At 28.8% G+C, this 12,963-nt stretch overlaps 3 protein-coding genes across 5 annotated transcripts; 2 read left to right on the forward strand and 1 right to left on the reverse strand.

Moving 5' to 3' along the window:
* Positions 1–721: 721 nt before the first annotated feature.
* Positions 722–5,497, forward strand: Sec63 (translocation protein Sec63). Its single transcript, XM_074250012.1, has 10 exons — positions 722–831; positions 928–1,180; positions 1,349–1,451; positions 1,538–1,652; positions 2,020–2,125; positions 2,398–2,783; positions 2,859–3,087; positions 3,194–3,487; positions 3,650–4,425; positions 5,322–5,497. Exons 2-10 carry the CDS (start codon positions 1,057–1,059, stop codon positions 5,460–5,462), a joined length of 2,274 nt encoding a protein of 757 aa, XP_074106113.1. The 5' UTR covers positions 722–831; positions 928–1,056; the 3' UTR covers positions 5,463–5,497.
* A 776-nt stretch (positions 5,498–6,273) lies between these two features.
* Ikkbeta (inhibitor of nuclear factor kappa B kinase subunit beta) lies at positions 6,274–9,965 on the reverse strand. 3 transcript variants are annotated; one of them, XM_074250015.1, is made up of 12 exons: positions 9,883–9,965; positions 9,672–9,771; positions 9,013–9,218; positions 8,786–8,944; positions 8,479–8,696; positions 8,284–8,388; positions 8,066–8,189; positions 7,819–7,995; positions 7,552–7,757; positions 6,906–7,331; positions 6,579–6,803; positions 6,274–6,517 (listed from the first exon to the last, which is right to left on the reverse strand). In XM_074250015.1, exons 1-12 carry the CDS (start codon positions 9,943–9,945, stop codon positions 6,445–6,447), a joined length of 2,082 nt encoding a protein of 693 aa, XP_074106116.1. In that variant the 5' UTR covers positions 9,946–9,965; the 3' UTR covers positions 6,274–6,444. The 3 variants fall into 3 exon arrangements, with proteins under 3 accessions (XP_074106116.1, XP_074106115.1, XP_074106117.1); XM_074250014.1 differs by having other exon boundaries at positions 9,844–9,945; XM_074250016.1 differs by lacking the exons at positions 9,672–9,771; positions 9,883–9,965 and having other exon boundaries at positions 9,027–9,212.
* Positions 9,966–10,013: 48 nt separating this feature from the next.
* Positions 10,014–12,936, forward strand: LOC141531915 (dynein axonemal intermediate chain 4). Its single transcript, XM_074250013.1, has 4 exons — positions 10,014–10,399; positions 10,798–11,158; positions 11,295–12,027; positions 12,092–12,936. The coding sequence occupies exons 1-4, from the start codon at positions 10,014–10,016 to the stop codon at positions 12,748–12,750; spliced, it is 2,139 nt and encodes a 712-aa protein (XP_074106114.1). The 3' UTR covers positions 12,751–12,936.
* The last annotated feature ends 27 nt before the right edge of the window (positions 12,937–12,963 follow it).

Below are 12,963 nucleotides of genomic sequence, written 5' to 3' on the forward strand. Positions count from 1 at the left end.
GAATTAATTTAACAGGTATGTATTAATTTTTAGAATTTTTTAACAAATAAATTATGGCAAAAATAAATGAGAAAAAAAAAAATTGACAAGAAATTTTAAAAAATTATAAATGCAATTTTTTAAAAATAGTTTTTCAGAAATAAAATTTATTCTAAAAAATTATTTTTAAAAAATTCTATTTTTTATTTATTAAAATTCATTTTTTTAATAATTTTTTTTACCATAATTTATTTATTAAAAAAAATTAAAAAAATAATTGTCATTTGAAAATTTTTAGAATTTTTTTTTTTTATTGAAAATATTATAACAAAAAAAATAAAAAAAAACATCAAGTGAAATTTTTTAAAAATATTTTTTTGTTTTAATTAAATTATAAAAATTAAAAAAATTATTAATATAATTACTCTGAAGTCAGCTGATTGTCAATTTTTTAAATTTTTATAACAAATCATTAATTAAAATAAAAAAGTGCTTAAATAAATTTACCTTAACAATTTTTTTTTAATTTTTACCTGTTGAATTTTTTAATTAATTTTTTTTACAATAATTTAATTACTAAAAAAATTTATAACCTAAGTTAACTTCAGAGTCTTGTACATATTATGACAGTAAAGACAGAACAGATGTCAGTGCGTGACAGTTCCAGGAGAAACTAAAAAAATAAAAAAAAGATAAATATATATAAATATCTATGTAAAATTAAAGTATGTGGCATGTGTAGCATCTATCATCAAACCCAAAGTCTGCTACTCCTAGTGCTGGTGCCTGGTGGTCATGCTGAGTTGGCAATCTTGATGTCCGAGTGCCTAATGTGTATATAATTCGGCCAAAGTATGTAACGTAACCTGAATTTAAATATTTTGTGTATTTATTGACAATTAATAAAATAAAAAAAAGTTAATAATAAATTACTTTAATTTTTATCAGGAAGAAATATTATTGGAGCCTGTAACCTGTTGGCTGCCTCACCAGAGAACCGATGTACTTATACATGAGCCTTGGAAGAATATTTGTTTAAAAAAAAAATAAATAAATTGTAAACAATTGTTGTTAACAATGGGCGGGCAAAAATTTCAGTACGACGAGAGTGGTGGAACGTTTTTTTACTTCTTGCTGTCATTTCTCGCGCTCATCCTGGTCCCAGGTACTTACTACCTGTGGCCACGTTGTCCTAAGCCAGGTTAGTTGATTTATTTATTTATTTATTTATTTATTTATGTCATTTAAAAAAAATAAGTGCAATTAATTTTGTACCAAGCACTTTTTTATAAAGCTTGCGGTGAAAATTACAACGAACGGTAAATCCAGGATTTGGAAATAAAGTACCGTTTTTTTTTTTTTTTTTAAGATGCTGAGCAATTGTCAAGAGAATGTCATTGTCCTAAGTGTAAAAAGAAAAAAGAAATACTATCGTCGGATGACAGGTGGAAGGCTACCAGAGCACGCTTGCTGTAAATTACATTTTTTATTTATTTATTTATAAATGTTTGTATTCATTATTGATTAACGATTAATGCGGTTATTATTTTATTTGCAGGAAAATTTTCATTATTTTATGCTGGGTCGCTCTTGCCTTTTTGGCCTACAAGGTATCACAGTATGACGCTGAAATGGCTAACTTTGATCCTTATGAAATTCTTGGTGTCTCTTCGGTAATTATTATCATTATTTTTATTTTATTAATTATTATTTTGTAAATAAGAGACATAGTATATTTAAATTTTCATTTAAAAACATTTTTTTCTTGGCAATCTTAATTTTTAATAGATATCTGTCAATTTTTTAGATTTTTACAATTAAATTAATTATCAAAAAATTTTTATTAAAAAAATTTACATTTAGAAATTTAAAAAAATTATTAAATGCAATTTTTTTTACTTTGTAAAAAAAATACAAAAAAATTGTCAGGTTTTTACTAATTTCAATATCATAAATTTAGATAAATTTATTTATAATTACTTTCATTTATTTAAAAAAAAAATATATATATATATATATATATTTTTTTTTAATATTTAGGGAGCGTCTGAAAGAGAAATAAAAAGAGCATATCGTAAATTATCATTAATACTCCATCCGGATAAAGAAACTGGTGATGAAAAAGCATTTATGAAGCTTACAAAAGGTAAATTAATTTATAAGTTTACTAACAAGTGGTAATTGTTTAATTTCCTAATTATTAATAATTTAACTGATAAAAATGTTATTTATATTTTTATGAGCTTTGAAAAAAAAGTTTTAATTTAAAATAATTTTTTTATTTGCACACAAAACATTAATAAAATTTTTAAAAGTGAATAAAAAAATTAAATTGACTAAAACTAAGTAATTACTCAATTTTTTAATAAAAAAAAATTTGATAATGTAATTAATAATGAAAATTAATAAAAATTACAGCTTACCAAGCTTTAACTGACGATGAAGCCCGTAAAAATTGGGAAAAATACGGCAACCCAGACGGCCCAGGCGCGATGAGCTTCGGAATAGCTCTACCCTCATGGATTGTCGAGAAGAAAAACTCCGTGTGGGTCCTAGGACTCTACGCGATGGTTTTCATGGTCGCGTTGCCCACCGTAGTCGGGATGTGGTGGTACAAGAGTATCCGGTACACAGGAGACCAAATTTTGCTGGAAACGACAAAAATTTACTACGCGTTCTTCAACTCTCAAAGATTGACCACTTTGAAGCGGGTTATTATGATCCTTGGAGCTTCTAGCGAATTTTCAAAAGATTCCAATCCGGAAATAGTCATACGACAGTCTGATAATGAAGAAGTACCTTCCGTAAGTCTTTTATTAATCATCATTTTTAAATAAATTTTTTAATTTGATATTAATTTATTTTTTTTTTATTTTTAGCTTATGAAAAAAATTCAAAATTTAGGAGAAAAAAATAAAGAATTTCCATTATGCCGTAATTATTCTCTTAAAGCACGTGCAATTATTTACGCACACTTATCACGTATTCCATTAAATCCGGAGACATTAGAAAAAGACCGGCAATATATTATTAAAAAATGTCCTTATTTAATTCAAGAAATGATTATGTGCGTGAATCAATTAATATTCCTTGCATACAGTGGTCGAAGTAAGTTTTTAAAAAATTTATTTATTTATTTATCAAATAAATTTAATCAAGTGATATTACGTATTAAAAATAAATTTATTTTATTTTTAATTTAATTAATTTTCAGTCGCCTGTCTACCGACAATAGAGACAATTGAAAATTGCATGAAATTAAGCCCGATGATAGTCCAAGGATTTTGGGAATTTGCAAACCCACTGTTACAATTGCCGCACATTGAAGAGGAGCATTTGAAACATTTTTCAGGAAAAAAACGTAAAATTAAGACACTGCAGCAGCTCGCGCAATTAAAGGGCGACGAAAGGAGACAAATTTTGCGTAATTTTACTGATGAGCAGTATGAAGATGTTATGAAGGTACTTGGAAACATGCCTTATGTTGACTTCAAGGTTCAATCAGAAGGTAAAAATATTAATTTAGAAAAATAGAGGATTAGTTAAATAAAATTAATATAAATTTTTTATTTGTAAAAAATTATTAAAAAAAATTTGTAATTTTTTTTTTTTTTTTTTTTTTTTTTTTTTTAATGAATAATTAATTTATTATTTATTTTTAAATTTTCAGTTATTGATGATGACAACCCGACAGTTTACACAGCAGAGGCCGTAGTTACGGTGACAGTGACTCTGTACCGCAAGGACATGCGTCATTTATTCGGCGACGAGAGTGTGAAGGAAAAAACAGTGGAAGATGATGAAGAAAAAGACAGCAATAATGAAGAAGCTGAACCGGCTGCTAAATCAGCTCTCTGGCGCAAGCAGAAGAAAGGAGCGAAGAAAACGGGGAAGAAGAAGCAGCGGGTCGCCAAAAAAACCCCAACAACCAAGCCGAGCAAGTCGGAGAAGCCTGAGAAGTCTCCGAACTCCAAGGAGACTTCTGAGAGCGAGAAGAACCAAAATGAGAGCCAAAAGGTTGAGAAGAGTGACGTTGCCAGAGAATCCGGCAGCGAGAGTGACGCTGAGAGCGAGAAGAGCGAGGAAGAGACAGAGTCCAAGGCTGAAGAGAAGAAAGAGTCCTTTGAGGATGAGGATGATGATGAGTGGGAGAAGTTCCAGCAGAGGATGAACAAGAGGGAAAAAGTCCTCGAGGGCAGGAGTAATTTGTCCCACGAAGTTCACTGTCCGATGTTTCCTGATGTCAAACAGGAGTACTGGTGGGTTTACATTTGTGACCGGAAGTCACACACGCTTATTACCACGCCAGTGCATGTCACGTCGCTCGTTGACAAGGAAGAAGTCCAATTGAGATTCACTGCTCCCAGTTGGCCGAGAGTTTACACTTTCTCTGTTTGTTTGAGGAGTGATTCTTATTTAGGATTTTATCAGACTCAGGATATTAAGGTAATTTTTTTTTTTTATTATGATATTTTAAAATATCATTTTTGGTTTATTTTAAGCTCTCCGAGCTCAAAGAGATAACTGTTCTATGCTTTTGAGCTCTTCAATTATTTTTTGGAAGAAATTTATTCGTTAAAAAAAATTAAAAAATTATCAAATGACAGCTAAATTTAATGTTATAATTTATAAGTAAAAATCTGGTTGAAAAACACAAAAAAAAATTTTTTTCAACACACGCTCTGTTTTCTAAGAACTTTCTCCAAACGTCGAGATCTAGTAAAAAAAATTATTTTTGAAAATTAAACTGAAAATACTATACTATAGTCTAATTTTTTGAAATTATCAATTTTTTTAGAAGCTAAAAATTTTAAGAAATTTTCAATTTTTAAGTTTTTAGTTTCACTTCCAAAAATCAATTTTTCATTCGAATTTTAGAAGCTATTTTTTTACATACTCCCTTTTCACTTAAAAAATGGTTTTTCTTAAAAGCAAAAAGGCGTATATAGAAAAAAAAATATTTTTGCATTTTTTAACTAGATTTTTTACTACACATTCTTTAGTTGATTGAAAAAAAAAATTTTTTTTATAAAATTTAAATCAATAAAAATAATAAATTATTAATATTACTAAGTCTAATTAAATGAATGACTTAATTACTTTAATTAATTACTTAATTTTTACATGAAAATTTTTGGGATTTTTAAACAAATAAATTATTATAGAGAAAATTCATAAAAAAATGCTACTTGTAAAAATGAAAAAAAATATTTATGCAATTTTTTTTTAATATTTAATAAATTAATTAATTAATTAATATTTAATTAAATATATAATAAATATTTAATTTTTAAAATATATTAAATTAATAATAATTTAAAAAAAATAATTTTTTTTTTCAGCTGGACGTAAAAGAAGCACCAGCAGTCCCAACACAGCACCCACAGTGGGACATTTCTGACGAAGAGACTGCCGAAGAAGTAGATATCGGTGACGAACATTCCGAGTACACGACTGACGAGGACGTCAGTGACAATGAATAATTAAAATACAATACAAAAAAAAAAAAAAAATAAAACTAACAATTAATGTGTCTAATAAATAGTAAATTAAGCGTCAATTTTTATAAACAAAAGAAAAGTCTAATGTCACATCTCTCTATTGGAAAGACGTGTGTATCTCCACGTCCATATTATTATTATTATTTATTATACTTTTTTCATTTATTTTGTACTCGATCTTTTTCTGTATAAAGTATATGTCAGAGATGGATAACGATAATAATTAATTATTAATGACTAAAATAATTATAATTATTATAATAATTAATATTAAATATTTATAGTTTTAATGTGAACTTGAATGAATACGTGGGCATATGCTGTGTGCATAGTTTAATAAAAATGGATCTATATATTATAACCACTGGTTTATTTTTTTAGGTGAATCTAAAGCAAGACCTTTGCAATGACACTAAATTTCTCTTAATAATAATAATTATTTCACGCCCTCAATTTTTTGCTTTCGAAGAAAATTTGTAAAAAAATTTGAAAGTCTTTTTAGTGAAAGTTTTTAATTCTCAGTTTCATTATTATCAAAGATCAGTCACTTTGCCGTCATGAATCATGTAAGTAATGTCAATTTTTATTTTTATTATTTATTATTTAATAATGTAATTTATTTTAATATATTTTTTTTTTTTTTTAATTTAGATAAAGAAGCTATTATTTATTTTAATTGTAATAATGGCGATAAGCAATTTTGAAGGTAAGAAAAAAAATTTAATTTATTAATTTAATTTACTTACTCATAGTTAATAATTTTTTTTAGCAAGAAAATATTTCGGAGGTCCTGTATTCTCTTTTGTAAAAACAGACAAAAACGCCAACATAAAATGGGGAGTGCGTCATTATGTTCCTCGTAAATATTATTAATTTGATATAAAAACATTTATTTCTTCATTAAAAATAGATAAAAAAAATTTATATATTTTAATATTAAATAAAATTCATATTTAATAAAAATTTACTCGTCTGATTTTGTTAAATCAGCGAATTTTGATTTCAACGAATCCATTTCTGTTAATAAGCTTCCAAGCCTAGAAAAAATTAAGTCAAATAATGAAATTAATGATTAATAATTAAATGATTAATACTTACATATTAGTTATAAAAATAGAATTATAAATCACAGCATCTGTATCATTTATCGAAGAATTTATTATTCCAGACTGCGAAGTTGAACAAGCATGACTAGCTTCGTGTAAAATTTTAATTTCTTGCCTTATTTTAATCAACTCTTCGTTGTAATTATTTAAAAGCGCTTTGAATGATTTGAGAACTTCCTTCAATTGAGATAACTGCTTTAAAAATTGAGTAATTTCACTGAAAATAAATCAATAATTTCCATCAAAATTAAAAAAAAAATAATTTTACTGCTCCAAAAAAATTTTTAGTAAATAATTTTATAAAAATTAAAATACATACTTTTGAAAATGAATAAGCTGTTGGTCGCTCAATTTCTTCTCGCGTACCTTCAAAAACCTAAAAAACAATTGCACCATCTCAAAAGGTGACCGCGGGGTATTTTGGTCAGCAATCAGTAAAGTATTGACTAAATATTGCGCTCGATCCAGCGGCTCTTCGATACTTTCCATCCAATTAATCTCCACGAATTTTTTAAATTTTTCTTTATTTTCCGCAAGAGCATCAAATTTCTTCTTCATTTTTTTCTTCTGCTCGAAGAACTTTCCGATTTTTCCTTTCAATGCTTCAAAGCTATCATATGACTCTCCTTTTATATTCTCAATTAACTCTTCTGTCTTTTTTTGACTTTTCACTAATTTTTCGACTCCTGAACTCAGTTCTTGAATTTCATTATTTAGATAATTAAATTTCTTGCCACAAAAGTCTCTGAAAAAATTTATTTATTTAATTATATACCACAAAAAAAATTCATAACAATTTTACAGTCAAATAAATATTTAAAATTAATTCAATAATTTTATAAAAATAAAAATTACTAAATATTTTAATAATTAAGAATTGATTTATTTATTTATTTATTTAAGCAACAAGCTCAATTTAAAAAAAAAAACTTTAACAATAATAATCACAAAAAAAATTTACTTACATCATTATACTCAAAGCTAATATATAAGTCCGATAAATTTCAATCTGCTTTCTTACAAAAAACATTATCGCTCCATAATAAGACTTTGCATGATAATAATTGAATTTTTTCCGTGGCTGAGTTAGAGCTTCATTGATGCAATTGTAAAATTTCTGATCAGATGTCTGATTAACCCCCAAGTCATTGCTAAACACCATAATTACGTCCTGCAACCACAAACGATCAATAATTATTTATAATTTTATTTTTAATTAAAAAAATTCTTACACTTTTTTTCCAAGATTGATCATCTAAAATATTCCCCATAGTATCGGTCAAAATTTGACAATTGACTTCAATTTTTTCTTTATTAAATATTAAAAGCTTCAATTCATCAATAGTCATATTTGAGTCGACAATGTAAGATTCAAATTTATACCGCGGAACAATAAAAAGTTCGGTAACCTAAAAAAAAATAAAAACTTGTAATTTTAAGGTTGATAATTTTTTTAAGTTGAAATTTATGTTGGTATACCTTCTTCTCCAGAATTTCCTTTAATTTGCTGAAGACTACGAGGTCTTCTTTCATTTTTCCGCGTCTTCGTGGGTCCCATTGCAAAACTAAGCGGAACCATTCGACTAAATCATTTTTTATGCATCTAAAATATCAAATAAAAATTTTTAATTGTCTTAATTTTCAATCTAAATTAAAATTTAAAAGATAAAAAATAAATTGTAAAATAAAATAATTACTTGGGAATCGTATAAGGATCATCAATGTCCTGGCTAAAAACAATTTGATCGTTGATTACACGCGCAGAAATGTCTTTGTAATTTTTTTTCCTTATAAGGTCCATCCTGAAGAAGAAATATTATTTTTTCTTCCTTGATTTAAAATTCAAGCTCTTCAAGGTAAATATTAAGCAAATAAATTATTTAAAAATTTACCAAGTCGTGGTAATTTGCATGTGAGGTAAAAAAGGTCTGGTACCAGTAATTATTTCATAAAATAAAATTCCAAGACTCCAATAATCCACAGAGCAGCTGTAAGATTCTTTCCAAAGTAACTCTGGCGCTAAATAATTTAATGTACCGACAACAGAAGCTGCGATACTGGCATCACTCAGTTCTTTAGCGTATCCCAGGTCGATTAATTTATAAACCACCTGCAGAATAGTTTTCCTTCATTTAATAAATAATTAAAATAAATTTTCCTTAATTTAATTAATAATTTAAATAAATAAAAATTATTTACATTGCTACCGATTTGCTGCAGCACAATATTGTCTGGCTTCAAGTCCCGGTGAGTTATTTTCTCTTGATGCAAGTACTCGACAGCTGAAGAAATATCATGCATTATTTTTAAAGCTTCTTTTCCAGGAACTCCGCAGACATTATCACACTTGTTCAACATCTGGAAATAAAAAATAAAATAATTATGATACTGAGAGATGTAATTTTATGTAAGTAAAAATAACTTACACTTCGTAAATCACCTTTTGTACAGTACTCCATACAGAGTATCGGTAAATCATTGTCAACATTGTAATTTTCAAATTGCTTTGGCAATTCTTTGGTGTTGATTATATTCGGGTGTCTTAATTTATTCATTATTAATACCTCATTTATCCAACGTTCCTTTTGCTTGTCTGTCAACATTTTTTTATCTATATGGCATTTTTTTATTGCTGAAAATTTAATATGACATTAAAGTTAGCAATCACTTGAGAATTTTTTAATGTTTTTTAACAAATTAATTTTTTCAAAATAATTATTTTAAAAAAACTGTATTTGTAATTTTTGTAAAATTCTAAATCTTGATTTTTTTACTACAATTTATTTGTAACCAAAATTTTTAAAATTTCATAAATATCTATAAAAAAAAATTAATTTTCATTAATGATTTTAAAATTAGCAGTCACTTCACAATTTTTTTAATTTTATTTATCAAAAAAATTATTTAAAAAAAATTGCATTTTTAATTTTTAAATTTCTACATGTCAATTTTTTTTCTAATTATTTTTGCCATAATTCATCTATTATAAAATTAAAAAAATTATTAAATAATATATATTTATATAATATAAATACATATATATGTTAAATTAATTTTAATTAAAAATCAAAGTGTCAAAGGTTACCTATATTTTGATTTTCATTCTGCCATAATTCCACAGTACCAAAAGCACCACGCCCCAAAACTTTTATCAATTTCCATTCTTGTGACATAATTATTCTTTCCTAAAAAAAAAAAAAAAAAAAAAAAAAAAAAAAAAAAAAAGAATTCTATTAATTTATTTAAAATTTATTTACAAAAATAAACAAAGTAACTCCGACTGACTGACCGCTTACTTCGCAAAAGTGACACCAGGTGGCGAAATCGTAAGTAACGGAAAATTTAAACAAGAACTTCATCCGGGAACTGCATCAACTTCACTTGTATATCCTATCGATCAAACAATCAGTATTTATATAAAAAAAAAATGTCCTTATCATTGAAAAATGTCCGTCCGAAACAAAAATCAAAAAAATCTGACAGCAAGCAAAAAGGTGACCTGAGAATTTACGACGAGGAAGGTAATGATGTGACACCTCGACCCTTAGTGCATGAATATTATGCTCGCGTAGAAGATCCAAGCAAAATATTCAACTGGGATGCACTGACTCTGAAACCAACCTCCAGTTCTCTTGAAGTTCTGAGCCAGGTTCGGGATTATCAGTCGAGTTTTTCTTTGATCAAAGCTCCTTTGTTGATCACTACAAATTTGCCATTTGAAGAAAACATGGAGAGCTTGATGTCTATCTGCACTGAAGATTCGAGGAATATTAATGATGCTGACCGCGCGCCGTCACCATTTTGCTTACCCAGGTGTGTTATAAATTTTGTTAAAATTAGATGAAAATTAATTTAGCAGTTATTTGATAATTTTAAGAATTTTTTAACAAATAAATTATGACAAAAAAAATTGACAAATAGAAATTAAAAAAAATTAAAAATATAATTTTTTTAAATTAATTTTTTGTTGAAAAAGTTAAAAAATGGTTAAGTGACTGATAAATTTAATGTTATATTTATATAAAATAATATTCAAAAATTTTTAACAAATATATTATGATAAAAAAATTAAAAAAAAAATCGTCCGTTAAAAATAATTTTTTGGAACAAATTTGTTTGTTGAAGAATATTAAAAATTGTCAAATGTCTGCTAATTTCAGTATCATAAATAGCCTTAAAACAATAAATAATAATGATAAATAATAAATCAGCATTGATCCTGTTTGCCAAGTTTCCCCGGAGAAGATGACAATATTACTGAGAGAGACAGAGACATTTTTTCTGTTTGACATGCCGCAACTCACTGCCGATTTAGACACACCAGAGGGTCAAGCAGTAAAAGAAGCTAACGAAAGATATGAATATATAACCAAAGGAGAAGGGTCTAACCGCAGAGTGGCTGAAGCAGAGACGCAGACCACCAGAATTTATACCAAGTCTAGGTCTACTTATTTGGGAAGAAAGAAGAGAACCAACAAGGGTACTTTTGTCAACAATTGGGTTTTATATGACGCTTATAATTCCGCTAACACAATTGATAATAAAGATGGGGAGAATACTAAGAAAAATTTGGTAAATATTTTTTTTTTACAATAATTGATTGATAATTATTTTTTAAGTCTAATTTTTTCTCAGTAATTTTAAAAATTATTTTTGTCCATTTAAAATTTCACAAAATTAAACCAAATAAATTCTAAAACAATTTCAGATCCAGAGTATATTTTCAAAGCCGATTCCAAAAGATTTATCTCCAACTGAAGATCCATTATCCGAATTATACAAAAAAGATTCATTTGCATCAGCAGCTCGAATAATGGAGCGAATAATTGCGAGCAAGTTCTACATAGTCCCCCAGAAGAGATTCAAAGGTTTGATAAAAAAAGACCCTTGCGACCTGGACCTGGAGTTTACCTACAGCTTGGACCTCCTGTGGACCCACGTTTGCCCCGAAGTCCAGGATCGACCAGTAAATTGCATCCGCTGGAGCTACAAAAATACCAATCTGCTGGCAGCTGGTTACGGGTCTGTAGAGGAGTCCAACGACTCCTCGCGAGGACTTCTGCTAATTTGGTGCATAAAAAATCCCAGTCAACCAGACCGAGTCTACAAATTCGACTCAGCTGTTTCAGATTGCGACTGGAGTCGCCAGAAGCCGAACCAGCTGGCCGTGGGTTTCTACGACGGATCTGTCAAGGTTATAGACGTGAGCAGCAGAAGCCTGAGAATAATTCGCAAAAGCTCTAGGGAGACTTGTCCGACTTATTGGCCGCACTGGCAGGTCCAGTGGTGGCTGGATAACGATCCGCTGGACCCGCTGGTCTCTAATGAAGAGCTAATTTACACCAGCAACCAGGACGGGTCAATTTTCTGCTTTGATACTTCCAAGGATTTTTCAGCGAAGAAAATTATGACCATTCCACGGATAGAAGACAAAATTCCAGGTAATGCGCGTTTTCTGTAGGATTTTTTGTCAGGGTATGAAAACCCGTGAAATCAAAATTTCAGGGATAAAGCGAACAAACTCCAGCGGGTGTCTCTACGACGTTCCCATCAGCAAAAATCCAGGAGTTCTCTTGCTGCGCCAGCATCCAATCGCTAGCAACATCTACTACGTGGGTTCTGACGAAGGTTGCGTCTATCGTTGCTCGACAAATTACCTCAGCCACCATCTGGACAATTTTCTAGCTCACAATGGTCCCTTTTACTCGCTGGAGTTCTCGCCCTTCTGCTCGAAGATCTTCTTGACCTGCGGAGCTGACTGGAGCACCAGAATCTGGGCAGACGGCATCACTGATCCCCTGCTCACGCTCTCGACCAGCATGGCCTGTGTCCAAGCGGCTTGTTGGAGCCCCAGTAACTCCACCGTGATCGCAACCTGCGTTGGTAATGAAATTAATATCTGGGACCTGAAGCGCCGCACTCACAGGCCCACTTCTGTTACGGTCTTACCTATAGATCAGCGGCTGATGCTTCTAGAGTTTACGAAAACGGGAAACCAGTTAGTTGCTGCTGATTTTTCTGGAAAGATTTTTATTTATAATTTAGAAGGCATGCCTTTTCCACCGTTCGAACAGGTGACGGTGTTGGTAGAAGCTATTGAGAAGAGTTTGACTATTAAACCGGAGTTGTTGAAGAAACTTCGAAAGCTAGGATCTCCATTTTAGAGAAATTAGCTCCGTTCAATTAAAATTAGCAACTAATATTTATTTATAATGGCCAACGGAGTAGTAATAAATTAAATAATTTTAAGGAAATTTTTTTATCTTTATAACTTAACTTTCAAATAAATATTCTTCCTTCCAAATGGGAATAAAAAAAATAAAATAAAATATTTGTAAAACTTATAAATAAATCAGAAAGAATATACGTCTGAAATG

This window comes from Cotesia typhae, unplaced genomic scaffold (genome assembly GCF_013202065.1).
Source record: "Cotesia typhae breed Kobodo isofemale line unplaced genomic scaffold, CoteBio_Ctyphae contig_50, whole genome shotgun sequence".
Lineage (NCBI taxonomy): Eukaryota > Metazoa > Arthropoda > Insecta > Hymenoptera > Braconidae > Cotesia > Cotesia typhae.